At 39.0% G+C, this 17,698-nt stretch overlaps 1 protein-coding gene across 1 annotated transcript in view; it reads right to left on the bottom strand.

The window, feature by feature from the left end:
• The window catches only part of si:dkey-240h12.4 (death-associated protein kinase 2), a 109,213-nt gene that overhangs the window by 21,790 nt on the left and 69,725 nt on the right, over positions 1–17,698 (bottom strand). Inside the window, exons 4-8 of the mRNA XM_028795069.2 lie at positions 14,054–14,192; positions 12,303–12,432; positions 10,723–10,771; positions 7,151–7,177; positions 3,008–3,160 (exon numbers count right to left, since the gene is read on the bottom strand). Coding sequence (XP_028650902.1) covers positions 3,008–3,160; positions 7,151–7,177; positions 10,723–10,771; positions 12,303–12,432; positions 14,054–14,192 — 498 coding nt within the window. The remainder of the gene's footprint in view (positions 1–3,007; positions 3,161–7,150; positions 7,178–10,722; positions 10,772–12,302; positions 12,433–14,053; positions 14,193–17,698) is intronic.

Raw genomic sequence — 17,698 nt, 5'->3', positions numbered from 1 at the left:
AAATTCACAGATATCATATAGAACAGAATTGCTCAGAGGGAAGATAGTAACTCTGATATCTTTTATAATCTGCTCATCTTTGATAATCTTGTTAATCTGAGCTGCCATGCTGTGTCTCCTTGAAAGCAATCTTGCTATGTGTTACAGAGGACAGGTGACCTGGGTGTTTCCTGGTTGATTATGTGGAAGAAGAGGCAGGAATTCAGGAAATACCTGGAGCCACTAAAGGGAGTAGAGGTCCCAGAACACTTTCTGAACATATAAAGTTAATGAAGGGATGCTCCCCAAAGCAAACTGATCTCAAAAGCCTCTTTAACTCATTCTAGCATGGAGTGTAAAGTTGGAGGAAAGGTTTGGTATGCGCTCGACTGGTGTGTAGAAGAAAACCTGAGAGAGAAGAGAAGGGAAGAAAGAGAAGAGCAGGAGGTGGCTGGATCCAAAAAGACAGTCTGAGGAAGGCAAATGAACAGGCACTCTAACAGTTAGGAACTAGACTGTATAAAAATATCCAATGGAGCTTTGAATTACTCTTTCCCTTTGTATATTGTTTATTTTGAAACAGTCACTTAATTGAGCTAACCTAAGACATTTATTTAACTCTTTTTTAAACAGACAGAAAGTGTTTCTGTGCTCTGAAGTATTGTAACTTTAAAATTAATTTTAGTTAAACACATATGGTTCCAAAACATAAAACCTGAATAGGACACCTGAAATTCTTCCTGGGCAAATTGTGTGTCAATTAAAGGCCAATTAAAAAATGTAGAACACAACATTCTTAAACCTGCTTAATTAAAGTTATGGTCATAGAAGGGTGGAGAGTATTGCAGCAACATTGGGCATAAAGCAAGAACCATCTTGGATGTGGCACCACTTCCACAGGGTCAACTTAAGAACACATCCATATTTTACTCTTATTCATACAGGTACCATTAACAATCACCAATTAATCTAACGCAATGTGATACGAAGACTGGAAAACCCAGGAAGAACATGCAACCCCAGACACTGGAGCAACAGCACTAACTATTGGGCTAACATAGCAACTATCAAAGAAATGATAACAGCAAAATCATAGCAGACCACTTAGAACAGGAATGCAGTCACGTGGCAATGAGTCCCAATATTCTAAACAAAGTACAGTAAGCATGAAGTTCAGCTAAAGCTAGTATTTATAGTGTCCGACTGAGAGACTGGTTGCAAGGGACTACATTCTACCACTATAACCATTACATAACAAATTGAATAGACTATTAGAAGACTGCTTTGAGGTAAACAACTCGATTGGCGGCCATATTTAAGAAAAGAAAACTAATAATTCAACTGCACTCTTCTTACTGTGAAGTTTAAGAGCATCTACAAATAAACAGAGGTGTTCTGTGATCATTGTCATCATAACAGGTGTGATGTCCCAAGTGCCCACAGGCATGGGCTTCTCCCTGTCCCTGGGACAGCAATAGTCATGTAACGAGATGGACTAGGACAATGAGGACACAAACAACAATCTTGGTGTAGAAGTGCTCAGTGCATTTATTCACAAACAATCCAAACAATGTCCAAAAACTGTAGTGCAGTTCAGTAAATAATCCTCAATAAAAAGCAATTTCTTTGTGAATGTTTAAATCCATCAATAAATAAATCAAATAAATTGGTTAAAATCAAGAATAAAAAAGTCATAATTGGCTTAATTTTTCTATCTTGCCTTTTCAGCACCAGCACTCGCTCTAATTCCGCTTCCTCTGCTTCCTGTTCTTGGCTGTTCAACAGAGCCAAGATGTTACCAAGCACAGTCAACCTTTGCTGTAAGCAGCAACCACGAGAACCCTGCTCCATCATCCCTCCACTATCCTGTGCCGTATGAAGGATGACCATTAGTGCAATCAGCCACTTCTGCTCATCTGATGCTCAACAAGCTCGACCCTGACCCTTGGGAAGCCATTCATTTCACTCATCAGGGGACATCCCAGCCGCCATGCCTCTTTATCTCTGCACCAGCTCAACTTCGATACTGACATTTTCTCTCTTTTTGTCTCTCCCTTGATTTTTACCTACACTTGATTTCATTCGATTTCACCCTTGTTTGCTCTCGAACCCCTTTTATACCTAGTGAGTTCAGGTGCACCAAACAATCTGGGGAGCCTCAATAAGGGATGGGTGTGCCAACTGCATTTGTGCATGTAACCTTATCTAGCCAATTCCCTCATGAAGTTCCCCAAAGAAGCATGGCTATCTAACCTCACACCTACATTCTTGGGATATAAGATGCTCCACTGTTTTATTTTTAAACAAACCTAGCACCACTATAGACCCCTGTCACATTTCACCACAGATGTTCAGAGTCAAGCAACTTATGCACACTCAAAAGGTCTTTGTCTTGACAACAACAATGAAATTTTGGCGGGCCTAAATATAAGTATACTGTTAAATTCTAATAAAATCAAAAAGAGCGGCATGGTGGCGCAGTGGTAGCACTGCTGCCTCGCAGTTAGGAGACCCGGGTTCGCTTCCCGGGTCCTCCCTGCGTGAAGTTTGCATGTTCTCCCCGTGTCTGCGTGGGTTTACTCTGGGCGCTCCGGTTTCTCTCCCACGGTCCAAAGACATGCTGGTTAGGTGGATTGGCGACTCTAAATTGGCCCTAGTGTGTGCTTGGTGTGTGGGTGTGTTTGTGTGTGTCCTGCGGTGGGTTGGCACCCTGCCCGGGATTGGTTCCTGCCTTGTGCCCTGTGTTGGCTGGGATTGGCTCCCGCAGACCACCGTGACCCTGTGTTCGGATTCAGCGGGTTGGAAAATGGATGGATGGATGGAAAATCAAAAAGATTAGGGATGTGTTAATGCCCCAATAGCCACCTCAGAAGCAACTTTACTGGATCAAAAAATCTGACTTCATCATCTGTCAAATGTGTGAACTCTTAGACTGCCTTCACTGTTTACAAAGGAATGAAGATCTCAGCTGCTTCAATATCGAGAAAAAACAAATTTAACAGACTTAAGTTTCTCCCTTTGTACTGACCTGTAATTCTTTACCAAAAGCTTTTCAATGAAGTCTTTTCCCATGGCACTGGTCTGGCTGAAATGCTTCTGATCGAACTCATAATTGACAGCCATGATGTTGTTCATTGTCTCAGCATCTGTCTCTCCTTGAAATGGTGATGTGCCACTCAACCTGCAAACAAATAAAAAACCTTTATATTACATAATCTCTTTCTAAAGTCAACACCATTTAAAGTAACTTCACAAGTACAGAATTACAGGCCATGTGTTGGATATGAAAATGGGACAGATTCTGATGTCTACAAGTAGTGATGACCTAGCCTAGCCAAGATGGAACTAAAGTACAAGTTTTTACATATATTTGTACAGCTTCAGTACAACCAAGTAAAATGACGTGCTCAGAGTCCAATGGATGACTGAACAGACAGCTTTGTGATTTATAATCTTACTTAGCCACCACTGGGATTTCAGATTAACAATATAATGAAAAACCTGAAAATACGAGGTAGCTTTAAAAAGCGCCATCTCCCAAGTAAGAGCATAACTACAGATCATATAGGATGCCTTTGGGATTAAAGTTCCTTTTCACTTACAAATAATTTTAACCCATTTAAAATTTTACCCATAAGTGCTCTAAGAAAGAACAGTTTATTACCTGATGCTTAATCAATTCCAACGTTTACAGGCTTTAGCTTTGTCTTTGCTGACATGATATCTAATTGAAATTGCTATACCTTTTCATGCTCTACAAAATAGTGGAGAATAATGGAAGAGCCTGTACAAGGTGAATAAAATACTGAAAGTCTGTCCCTATATGGAATAAAAACTATCAGAAATTGGGAAATCAAATCAGATGATAATGTTTTTAGAAGTTGCATGTTGCACTTATGTCAGTTGAACTCTGTGAGCACAAGTGGGGGACTGCTGTACAGCTTCATATGTCTACTTCTAGAGGACGTCTATTGAAAATAAAGAAAATCTGTATTCATATTTGTAATTAATTCAATCCAAGTCTTAAGAAAATGAAACTGTTAAGTTATTACAGGCAGTAAAACTGGAACCTGAATGCCTGGTACTTTCAATAAAATTTATGCATGAACAGTTGGTAGGGGAAGTCTCCTTCAACATGTTGTGGCCAAAATGGCCAAGGCAGATGGTGAGTTCATAGGCAGCATTTTTTAAAAGACAGTGACGGATTCCTAGCAAGTGTAAAGTGTTACCAAGGGTAACAACATGCTAGCAGACTTTGATCAGATAAACCAGGCCCAGTGTTGCCATTAAACATTTTACAATATAATGTGGCATTGCAGTAGTGATTATATACAGTAGGTAGCACATTTTAAAACTCTTACTGCCAATTAGTGGAAAGTCAACATGTCAAAAAGGGCACAGCATACTTTGGTTGTATGATCACATGAATAAGCAGCAAGAGGAATCCTGTTTTAATACTTGGCTTCCGGAAAAATATGATGAGCAGAAACTAAACAGTCAGGATCTTTCACAAATGCCTGGCAGAGGCTGTAAAAGAACTACAACCAGAACCTGGGGACACAGATGGAAACTTTTTATGGATAAATTTCATAGAAATGTTAGAAAGTTGTTTTATTTATTTTTACACAGAGTCAAAGCATGGAATAAATTACCCAGTAATGTAGTACTTTAGATACCTTCAAAACTTGAGCTGATGTTGTCTTAGAGAAATTTGATGTATTAGTTGTGTTCAGTACATGCAGCATTAGTGTCAGTCAGCCTCTGAAAGCAAAGGACTTATGAACCTGTTATGCTGCACAAGAAATCTTAACAGTAAAAAATTTAAAAATCTTTTCTATATAAGGCCTGTCACCCATGCCCTGTAGTCAAGGTTTGAATGTTTCAGAATAATAACATATTATTTCAAACATATTTGAATGTAGGTTAAAACTTTCAAGGCTATTTATACAGTTTGTTCAGGATAAGGTACAAATAACTAGCAAAGAGAATACTATCACGTTATTTTTCTCAACAAATTACTTATTAAACTTTCATAGTGATCCTGCACTCTGATCTCCAAACTGTACCAAATGCCAAATATATTGTTCTGGTTGTGACACTGATGTTAACTAAACATAAAGTGTACCTGCTTATTAGCAATTGGAGAAAAAAAGTCTCTTTGTGCTCCGCTGCCTCTCTTTTGATTTGTTGTCCTTTATCTATTGAATTTTGTTGTAGCTCAGGCAGGATTTACACTTTATTTCAATTCAGCCAAAGTATGGCGCGTCAGGAGAGTAATGAACAAAGTTTCCAATGAATATGACCTGTTTATAGATGGTGAGCTCTTAGTTGAAAGACACATGTGTAGCTTTTGGATGAGTGTGACAAGCACTTTTTTTAAAAGGGATCTCTTTGTAAAGCATGCTGATAAGCTTATGCTTTCTTCTTCTCTGCCATTCCCCTCGACTGACAGATGTAGTGATCTTATCAACTGTCAAGTAGCTATAGTCTTGTTAGACTACTAGTGTTCTTCTAGCTTTTGGACTAATTATAGCACTATGCATCTTGTTCTCTATTTTAGAACTCTGCTCTCAGCCATTTGTAACCTTTTACCTTCCTACTAATCGCTCACCTTTATTTACATCAATTAATTTTTATAAGTCATTTTGGGTAAATGCACCCCATTAAATAATAAGAAAACACTCTACATTAGAATACTAATTATAGTACATTGAATCTGTTAAGCATATAAAGTTTCACAGTGCCTTGATTTATATTAAAAAGGGAGTAGCAGTGGCATCACCTGTTCAGTAACATATACAGTAAAAATACAACTTGGCGAACTGAAAGATTTTACAGTGCAGTAAAGCGGTGTAAAAAGTTTTGGTCCACAATCATGAGTCATGGGGGTTGCAAGTTGACAGTTGTGATATATAACTGATGTTTATCTCAATTACACATTTTTCCCTTGTAAATATGTATATATTTATTTATATCAGTCATACTGCTACTTGAACTTAGAGCTTCTAAATAAACTTCTCCATTGTTGATGCCCTGAGGACTGGCTCAAAAGCAATCACTGTGCAGCTCTCTGTCTGAATTTCTTGCCAGAGAGTTCTGCTTTGACATATACAGGTTTACTGTGCCTGCAATCTATCAATAAAATGTTATCAACCCCTCTCATTTCATGAGGAAATGTTACAAGTTTCCCTCCTGGTCACCAAATGTTTTCTGGCATGTTTTCTGAACCTATCTGTGGTGTTACCTGAAATACACCATTCATAACAAAAAGGTACACTGACCCACTGCCTAGTTTACATCTTGTCATACTGGGGTACATTAAGTCATGAAACTCTGAAACTCGGACCAGTTAAAAATCAGTTACATGTTATCTATTCCAGGGCAGGCCTTCAAAATAACTCTCTTCTTCACAAAGGGAAAATCAAAGACAGATGTCTTGCTAGGCCCCTAGAGTGCAACAACCTGAAAAACCAATTCCCTGTGAAATTTCTCTGAATAGAACATAAAAGATGTACAGGAAAACGAAGAAAAGTAGAAAGAAATTAAAGCATATAGGGATCAGTATTGTAATATTTTGCACACAGTATGTGAGAAACAGTACTAAGGTTAAGGTACTGTGCACTACAGGACCCAGGGCTTTGCTTGCTTAATGGCTCCAAAATGCCTGCAACAGAGCAATAATGAAGATGTATCACATTAAAAGTGACAATAATAAGAAATTCACATTAGTACAAGAATTTAAAAGAGAATAAAGTTAAGTATATGAGAAAACCAGAGACGTTGTCACAATCTATCCATTTTCCAAACCTGCTTATCCAGAGCATGGTAGTGGGAAAGTGGACTTATCACAGCAAAGATCAGTTGCACGGCAGGAAAAATCCATGAACAGTGCACTAGCCCATCGCAGGGTGAACACACACATAACAGGGTCCAATTTTGCATTGCCAAACCACCTAAAGTGTATGTTTTTGGACTGTGGGAGGAAACCAGCGCACCCAGAGAAGACCCACATAGACACGGGGAGAACATGCAAACTCCACGCAAGGAGCACCCAGGACTTGAACGTCAGCCTTCTTGTTGCATGGTGGCAGCACTACCACTGCACCAACATGCTGCCCAATTTGTTACATAATTCATAATTAACTTTCAGATGTTAATAATTGGTACTTACAGAATATATGTAATCACACCAATACCCCTGGAAAAAAGAAAAAAGCATTGGTAAGAAAACCTGCATTTCTCAAAAATTACTTTCAAAGTGAAGACCTCACAGTGTTTGTAGTGAAGTTATATCTGTTTTATCATATTCACAATTAAGAAGGTTTAAAGAGCTACAAAAGCTAAATGATGAAAATCTGTAAAAGGGAAATTACTGGTGATTCATGATGGGGAGAGAGTTCACCAGTGTCACAAAAAGGAAAAGGACTATTGCCATACCAGGGCAGAAGGAAAGGCACCACCAAAAAAGAGGGATAAAATAATTTTTGAATGAATGTCCTGGAGTGAACTACACTGTTGAAAAAAAACTAAAGGATGGTTGGGGGAAACTGTATAAGAATAGTAGAGGTCACCTTCATTGCCAGGAGGAAGCAAAGTGTGCCTGGAGAGAAAATAGAAAGACCTGTTGTCAATAATGCAGCTATGGAACTTAGTACTTATTCTACTGGGATTTAGAGAATAGTTTTACTTGCTGCCTTAGGGAGCTCTAGAAAGAAAGCAGCAGAATGTTTAGAAATAACCCCTGGGTGAGTTTCAACAGCCCTGTGCTACTGGTTCAGGAGATAAGACCGGATAAGAAAGACTTGACTGGTGAGAGGAATGGAAGTACAAAAAGACAGAGATACCCTGTAGACAATAGGAGAGAGGGAGAGAGAGAGAGAGAGACAGTGAGTGAGTGAGTGAGTGAGAGAGAGAGAGAGAGAGAGAGAGTGAGTGAGAGAGAGAGAGAGAGAGAGAGAGAGAGAGAGAGAGAGAGAGAGAGAGAGAGAGAGAGAGAGAGGCCAAAGGTGGAAATGAGAGTACTTTAAAATACTTTATAATGTAGGCAAAAGGACAAGCTACCCTGCTTGGCAGAAAAATATATAATTTTGTTCAGGAAGGATAAGAAGGCAATGAGATTTGGTTTATCTCTCTGTTTTCTTTTTACTTTATGTTCTCTTTGTTTTGACTGACTACTTGTGCTTGTTTTATATTTAATGAATATACTATTTTTTTAAGTACAGTACTGGCCTTCTTGGTATTATTCTGGCTGCTATAAGGGTGCCCACACTTGTTATTATTTCATAGGCAAAATATAACCTCCTTTTTATATCTGTAATGTGCAAAAGAGCTATTCTAAAACCTCAAGAGTTGTGAGTCCATCAGTACCACAAGAGGGTTACCAAGAAAATGTTACGAAAAACTGAATCTTGAAGAAGAGCCAACCTCAAATCAAACACCTTAACTTTAAAAGACAACATTTACCTTTAAAGAATTAAAACTGAACCAATTAATGATATTATTGCATTTACCAAGTGGGATTCTGGAATAATATTTCCAGGTACATTTTGCAAACAGATAACATGCTATCTGAAGGAGACACTTGAGTCAATTAACTGAGTGTTAACAAGAGTCAGATGGATTGCATGGTTTCCCTTGACTTATGAGAGAATTTATGGTTTAAAGAGAAATCCATACTACACAAAATAAAACAGAAGCAATTATGTGAAACTGAAATATTGCATACATTTTTAACTAAGGAGTGAAATTCTAAGATACAGGTATTGATTAACCTGAGACATATGTTAGATGGTGGCTTGGTATTTATTCCTGTAAGCCTACCTTTTAAAACTATACTTAATTGTAAGAATTAATACTTTTAATGCTTGGCAAGTGGCATAAATAATGTATATGATTATACAGTATTGTTATAGGTTTGCACTATGTCACACAAGGATGCCCCTAAGCAACCTCTCACTCTGATCTTACCAGCTCTAATATAAAGCTACAGGAAAGATCCTTTAGCCTTGTGTGCAACTGTAGCTCTTCTTTGATGCAAGGATGCTAACTTTCCAGCACTTCTTTTGTGACAGGTCCTTAACTTAATTAGGCTGCTATATGCTACTCATCATATTTGCTATCTACTATAAGTTCTTTTGAAATGTGATTTTCTTCTTTATGTTCTTTTTTGTTGCTTTATTGATTACTACATTCAATATTAACATTGGGCTAACTTCTAGGTAGGCTGTCTAGGAACGCTACTGACATGTTAAGCTGACAACATATTACATGATATTTAGTCAGAGGGGATGTCAAACTTGACAACTGCAGCAGCTGGATCCTGTTGCCTGAGGATGCCAGATTACACGACTAGTGATTACTGGGATGAAAAATGGCATGAATCCACAAGTTTCCACCACAGTTTCAAATTTCCAAAATACCAACAGCTGTGCTATATGAATTATTTCCAGCTATGACAAGATCAGCTGCAATTCCTCTCTTTTTTTCTTTTTCCATTCTATTGTGGAAGGACAAACAAAAGCCATCAGACTGATGAGCTTGACCTCTGTTTCCATGGTCCAACACACCACATTTTGTATGCTTTGCCCCTACATTGTATGCATTATACTCCAGATGAGAGCTCATTGGTTGTCAACTCTCAGGTACAACTCTCAGGAGAGGTGAGATAAATAACATTGATTATCTCATTTCAATAGCACCTATAAAGGGGTGGAATATATTAGGCAGCAAGGGGGAGCAAAGATTAACTTGTCTGACCCGATCCAACAGAAGAGCTACAGTTGCAAAAATTGCTGAAAAAGATAATGCTGGCCATGAGAGAAAGGTGTCAGAACGCATAGTGCACTGCAGCTTGCTGCGTTTGGGGCTCTGTTGCTGCAGACCAGTCAGAGTGCCCATTTCCATTGCTGAAAGCTCCTACAATGGACACATGGTATTCTGTGATGGCAGTGTATCATGCAATACTATAATAACACATAAAACAAAAAATAATGTACAAACTACTACCTTCCACAGTTTGAAATGACCTATAGGGAGGTGTTGATTATACTTGCTGTGCTCCTTAACATGTCAGGGTTGTGTATCAAAATTAAAAACAGACCTGACTGAATTGGCTCTCTATTTCCAGGTCATCTTCATTTGTTTTTCAGCAAATTGAGTAAATAATGTTCTGAAATCATACACAACACAAGTGCCAGTCCATGTCACATGTAGCTATTAAGTGTAAGATATGCTTTAGTAAGTCTGAGCACCACCCACATACAAGTAAACTTTTGGTTAAAGCTGGTTGCAGACTAAATAACTTAATAACAATAATAATAATAATAATAATAATAATAATAATAATAATAATAATAAATCGTTGTTGCTATGTATAGTCTTTTCTCACTACATTCTGGGGTTCTAACATGCTGATGAATGTAAGGTGGGAAAGAGCACTGAATGAGATGCAAGTCCATTGCATGGCGTACATAAACACAGCCACTGAGTATCATTTGGGCAGTTATGGATGTCAGATAATCTAACAGTTTGTCTTTACAATGTGTTAAGAAAAAGACTAAAAACAGTGAACCTGCAGCTCTCACTCCTCTTAGCTTCCTGTGTGTGCACCGCAAACCCTCAAAAGAAACTCCGCCCACAGTTAAAATTACAAAATCACAACTGTGATGGACTGATGGGAAGTTGAACACCTTAATAAGGATGCAAGGACAGACTGTTGTCATTGTCCAAAATATAAATACTTACCACATATCAGCCGCTACAGTTAGTGGCTCATAATTAACTATTTCAGGAGCTAGAATGAAAAGAGAAAGTAAAAACATTGTTACATTTTTTTCTATAAGACTCTTACCAAAGTAACCTAGAAACAAGTTTGTAACTGAAGACCTAATTATTTAAGCCATAACCCAGCCAAATTCTATTCACACATCATCTTTCTTTATAATATAATGGACAAGCTAGACTGCATAAATGATCACCTCTCAATTTCAAGGCCCATCAAGTTCTTATCAAGAGTGTTTAATCCTGTACTTCTTCCAAGCATGACGAAAGCAAGCCAGGCACTAATTTAGCAAGCATGAAAGGGAGAACAAATCTGCAGTCAATAAAATGCCCACATACAGTACAAACAGAATTTAGAAAACTTTGGAGACCAATCAACTCTTTTCCCACCCAAAATAACCCTTCTTCCTGTTACACCTCCTGGCATTTGCAGGATTTAAAATGAAATGCCTTATTAAAAAAATTAAAAATATCTGGAACCAAAGAAAATTGACAGTTTGTGGGGTGCCAAGTCTGTAGGACTCATTTGCTGTATATTCTAGAGAAAGAGCTTTGAATGCCTTGAATGTTACAGCTAACAACATAAGAGATAAAGGACCTTGGTACCATTTGCAGATGTCAAACAAGTTAAAATGCACCTTTATTTTTCAGGAGTTCTGAAAGCAGCTGATGATACTATGGTAGGAAATATTATACAAAAACTATAAGGACTTCAGTATTTTAGAGGGCCATTCCTTACCCATATCTTATAAGACAGTATGCTACTTATATAATTTAAGGTCTCATCTGCTTTGGAGGTTTTCTTAGTTTGAAGTGGAAAGAGAAATAGTTTGTTGGCACTCAAGAGTTAGGAAATGGGAGCAAATGATCAGGAAGAATGAGGACCAGAGAACTCTATTAGATGGAACCAAAAGAAGTTGAAAAACAGAAGAGGAAATTATACACCAGTTACAACTGTTGCAAAATGCCTGACATGAGTACTATTGCTGCATCTTAGGCTCAGTATATGTGCCACATTAACTTGTAACAAAGCAAAATGATGAGTCACAAAGAGTGATGACAAAGGAAATGCAGCAAACAGGTTTGATTACCTCAGGAACTCATTACTCTTACTGTGGGTGTTTAGATGACTAGAAAGATCGATGAAAAAAGTTAAAATGGGGAAATAAACGAAGCAAAATGTTTTTAATCCACCCCTTTGTGGTTAAGTAATGCACCTCTTGTCATGTTGTCATGGTCTCTGGAGGTTTTTGTGATAATAACCCTAAAAACCTTAATACTGAATTAGTGGCAGAACAGAAACAATTGAGGAAATTGTGAACATGTATTAACACAAGCACTAGCAGCTCTGGGTGTGCAGCATGAGCTATAGATAAGGCAGAGTCTGTGGTAAGCGAGGGGTTGAGATGCTTCCTAATTCTTTAGGTCACTTATATGTTCAACATATTCTGTTTAAAACATAAAACTACAGAAGTGTGACAGCAAGTGCACAATTCATATAACATCAGACAGAATAGAAATCATACAGTGGGTATATTGCTCACCTATATACTGTGGAGTCCCACATAGGCTCTTGTACTCTTCCCCCTCCTGTAATCTACGGGCCAGTCCAAAGTCAATCAGCTTTATGTTCGGATGGGGGACATCTTTACCTTGCAGCATGATGTTCTCTGGCTAAAATGGCACACAGTGTCTCAGAATCACAGAGTAGAATGCAGCCCACCATGAAACCTGGTCTTCTAGTGCAATGATACATAAATACCAGTGGCTATTTAGTAACAAATGCTGCAGCAGACTCAGCCCTATGTGGGTTCACTTTTAAGGTGCTTGGGAACAATAGTATAAGATTTTTGCAATGCATTTAAAATAAAAAAAAAAATCTGAAGGACTGAGATAAAAGACTAATGTTCACTTGAGTAACTCTAGCTTAATTTATTAATTACAGTTCACTTTCATACTGTTCAATGATTGCTCAGTTCTTGTAAGTGCCTTGTTTAGCTGAGAATTATCTTGTTCATTTGCAGATTAGGTACAATGCTGCTGTATAGCATGGGGACAGTGCAGAGGTTAGCAGTGCTGCACTCATTGATCCAGTGTTTCAGGTTCTATGTTGGATTTCCAGCATTTGCTCTGTTTTCCCTCTCATGTCCCCAGAAAACTACAGAATAGGTAAATTGGCCCTGTGTGAGTGTGTATGTGTGCCCTGTGATGGACTGGTGCCTTTGGCAGGGTTGTTTCCTGCATTGCACCCTGTGGTGGCAGGATAGTCTTCATCTTCTTAATTCTGAATAGAATTAAGTGGGTTTGAGAAAGTATGTAAATATTTTCATTATAAACTGCTAAAACGAAAGAATCCATTTAATTGGCAAAGACAAGGACATACTTTTAGTATAAATCCAGTGTGCACCATAAAAACCATTACACCACCTCCACTGCACTGTTAAAACTTACGTTGTGTTTTGGACATTCTTTGGTCAATCTATCAGCATAAACCAGTAACAAGAACTGTGAAGTGCTATTTTTAATACATACACAACACCGTTCCATGTGATCACAACATAAAAGTTGCTGTTCCCAACAAAGTCATGCTGACATATCAGATGCACTACCCTGCCATGTTCAAAATCATTTACATCTATAGTCCTGTCTTTTCTTCGTTTGAATTGCTTATGCATACCTAATTGCTATTTGTCTACACGGGTTTGAACAGTTTGGTCTACACATATGCTGTCACTGACTGAACACTCAACCACATGGGAAGAATAGTTGCATCTAATAAAGTCATTAAGGATATGTTGTGTGTAGACATTATATACCAGAGAATTCCCACCAAAACTCTGTAATCTGAGCTGCATTGCTCAGCCAGCATGAGACTGGGGAATCCCAACTAAAAATTAAGTCTGCTGTTCTGATTTAAGAAATGCATTGAAATGGAGTCCATCTGTTGTAGGGGTATTTCATGCCATGTCCCCTTTGTTGCTAAAATAGAAAATACCATGTTCGTATATAGTTTATATAAATGTATACATATATACAGTAAACTAAAAAACAAAAATCCTGGTCAAATAAAATAATATGACTCATATCTAATACAGCAATGCAACCCATGAGTTCATGAGTTTTTTTGGAACTGTTAGAGATAAATAAATAAAGATTATTTCTGGACCTTTCATGTTGACGGTTCTATTGGGAACTAAATTTGGTTGTCCTATAGCACTGCTCTGAAGAACCACATTGGCACCTTTATTTTTAAAATTGCACCTGCTCCCTTGTAAAGTTAATACAGCAGCCATACCTTGAGATCAAAATGAGCGATGTTCTTGGAGTGCATGTAGCTAAGACCCAGCAGAATCTGCTTCATGAACTCGATGGCTTCAGCCTCTGTCAGTATGTCTTTCTCAGCCACAAAATCAAAGAGCTCTCCGCCACTGATCCTGAGGTCAACAGAACACAGCAGCTGTCAGTGCACACAGACTGTTACATTCTTAGATATTATCACCTGCTGCAGTATTTGTGTCTACTAAGCAAAAAACACAATGTACCTACACAAAGAAAATGACTATATGTCTCTTTGGTAATCTTTATTAAGCCTGCCTTTAAATGTTCATGTGAAAGCAGCATCGGTGAGCATATAGACATTAAAGGAACCTTACAATTATCCATCCATCCATTGTCCAACCCGCTGAATCTGAACACAGGGTCACGGGGGTCTGCTGGAGCCAATCCCAGCCAACACAGGGCACAAGGCAGGAACCAATCCCGGGCAGGGTGCCAACCCACCGCAGGACACACACAAACACACACTAGGGCCAATTTAGAATCGCCAATCCACCTAACCTGCATGTCTTTGGACTGTGGGAGGAAACCGGAGCGCCCGGAGGAAACCCACGCAGACACGGGAAGAACATGCAAACTCCACGCAGGGAGGGCCCGGGAAGCAAACCCGGGTCCCCAGGTCTCCCAACTGCGAGGCAGCAGCGCTACCCACTGCGCCACCGTGCCGCCCTACCTTACAATTATCACTGGTAAAACAAAAAGTCAGTAGGTCTGTCAGTGTGAAAGTGTTTCTCATCTGACTGGCATGTGCCCTTTGGGCATGTATGTATAATGTGCATGTATTCTGCCAAAGACTTCATCTGACTTTTAGTCACAAACACTCTCCCCAGTACCACTCTGCTCCACAGACCCTTTCAGCAGGAGGACATGTAGCTCAGAATAGGTTCAAGTATCCACTGCATCAAGAGATGGACTTCAAAGAGTTGGCTAGCCCTTCAGCAACCTGCTCAACTGCACGCCAGCCTTATTTTGTTTCCCTGGAAATCAGTGGAGCTTCACTTATTGTAGCACAATTGCCTACCACATCATCCCACCTGTTTACTGTCACTGACACTGCTAACCTAATGTATTCCCCCTCCATCATCACATCTATGTTTGTGAAGTGTCCAAGCAGAAAGATTAAGTAGCCATCATCTTCTTTTTTATTTGTTAAGAACACAAAGGCATAACTGCAATTAGATAGTACTTCAGGGACTAAAAAATGTTATACTCGGCACACTGCAGCAATATACCTACATATATTTATAGGGCAACTTTGTAGCTGCGTTCTCTTATACAAGTGAAGTGAGACAAGAAGTGCTCTGGCATTAACAAAATGTCTCTTTTCTAATACATAATGAAATCCATGATGAAGGCGGTCCCAAGCACCTTAAATGAACTGTAAAATGTATGCTTAGAATCATACAGTAAGTCAGCATCCAACTCCAGTTTTCAGTTTTACTGTAAACAGCAGTATTCAATGTTCAATACATTACTGTCTTTCATTTAAATAATATATTTTATTTCCACTTATTGAGGTACATTCCATTCTTTTTTATTGTACATTTTTTATTTTAGCTTTGAATATTATGCTTCATCAGTCCGTAAGAAAAGTGTTTCTTGGGCCCTGTGAGGAGAAATGAAATGTCAAGAAGGTTCTTTTGTTTCCAGTGCTTTCTAGCACCTGGAGGCAGACACTGATTGGTTTATTGTACCAAAACAATATTATCTTAAAGTTATAAAAAGAGTTACCACACCTTAGCAGTTGAAAACCACTAACCCCAACTGCTAGGGCAGCACAGGTTCTGACCTGCTCAACCTTGGAACTTTTGAATTGCAGCCTTCTGTAATCTACCACCCTTCAAACTTCAACACTCTCTGACTGCACCTTGAGAAGATAACATCTCGAGCACTGACAGCACAGAGATAGAGAGAGTGCATGTTCCAGCCACTGCAGCTGCATTAACTCTGCCAAATTCATCCATCTGTTAAATGATTATTATTATTGTACAAAATTACTACCTCTGTCACTGTAACTGGGCTATGTGAAATTTTAAATGTGTTTGTTCCATTATTTAAGTGTTGTATTTACCAATATTTTTCTGTATAAAAGAATCAGATAACTCAACAAGTTGTACATTCAGTGTTCACCAGGACATCAAAAACTGCAGCATTTAGCACTTCTTGGATATGTAATTTCCCATTATACCATCCAGTTTCAAGTTACATAATTTAAAAAGGACCACACACTCATTCAAAGGAGGATAATGGTAACAATGACTCAACTGCATCGCTCATCTCTACAACTGAAATGCTGTTATGTTCAGCAAAAAAAGAAAAAAAAAGATTTAACACTCCTCATCTGATTTGCCTACAGCAGTAAGCCATTTTGGATATTTTTTGATCCACTCCCTACCACTAAATCACTTTGCCTTTAGGACTAACCATTGATGTTGTTTGAGTTTAATTTTCCAGATACCACCATTTGAACTATTTCATTCATGTTCATTTACATTTCAATGACTTGCTGGCTCTGCGGTGGGTTGGCACCCTGCCCAGGATTGGTTCCCTGCCTTGTGCCCTGTGTTGGCTGGGATTGGCTCCAGCAGACCCCATGACCCTGTGTTCGGATTCAGCGGGTTGGAAAATGGATGGATGGATGGACTTGCTGGCTTCCACAGTGACTTTGCTTTGTATTCACTTTTTGTGTGTCTTGTTGCTTGATATTCCATCCATCCATCCATTGTCCAACCCGCTGAATCCGAACACAGGGTCACGGGGGTCTGCTGGAGCCAATCCCAGCCAACACAGGGCACAAGGCAGGAACCAATCCCGGGCAGGGTGCCAACCCACCGCGGTGCGTGATATTTCTTTATAACCAATTCTTTATTATAATTATTATTAGAACTTTATATTTTGCGAAAGGATTCGACAAACACAGGAAAAAGTTTGGGGGCAACCACCCGTATAATAGGCTGCCAACGATTGACAGGTTGGTTCAATGAAACAGGTCTCAACAGACTGCAGTCCAACAATAGAACAAACAGACAGGCAAAGATGGAGGTTTTAAAGTCGGCCAGGGGAATTGATGTCATCGGGGCCTGAACTGGAAGTAATGTCATCAGGCCCCTGAACCGGAAGTGATGTCATTAGGCCCGGAAGTGAAAGTGACGTCATGTCACTCCGAGAAGCTGCATCTCCACTCTCAGCTGCCCTATACACGGCGTAGGGGCAGCTTGGAACATATTTTTTCCTTTCATTACTAGGCCCAGTCTTTGTTTAGGAGTGGTTTATGTTAAACCGCTTTTATTATCAGACCAAGCTTGCCAAAGTATCACCAGAACGGGTGGATTCTGAAGGACCGCTACTGTTGATTTTTTTTAACAATCCTTCATAGACAATGAAACAGGAGGCGGACCTGTACGGACGGGTATCTCCATGAATACAGATACAGATTGGTCTTAACTTTTAGCCATTGTTGCGGCAACACAAAACGGAGAGCAACAATGGATATGTTACTGCCGGAATTCATCAGGGTTAGTACCTTATACTCATTAACTATTACCACTCCCGTATAAAGGGTTGATAAGGGATTAGCAAGAGCACACCACCCCTCTCTCTCTCC

Source organism: Erpetoichthys calabaricus, chromosome 2 (genome assembly GCF_900747795.2).
Source record: "Erpetoichthys calabaricus chromosome 2, fErpCal1.3, whole genome shotgun sequence".
Taxonomy (NCBI): domain Eukaryota; kingdom Metazoa; phylum Chordata; class Cladistia; order Polypteriformes; family Polypteridae; genus Erpetoichthys; species Erpetoichthys calabaricus.
This window is presented reverse-complemented; position numbering and strand designations above follow the sequence as displayed.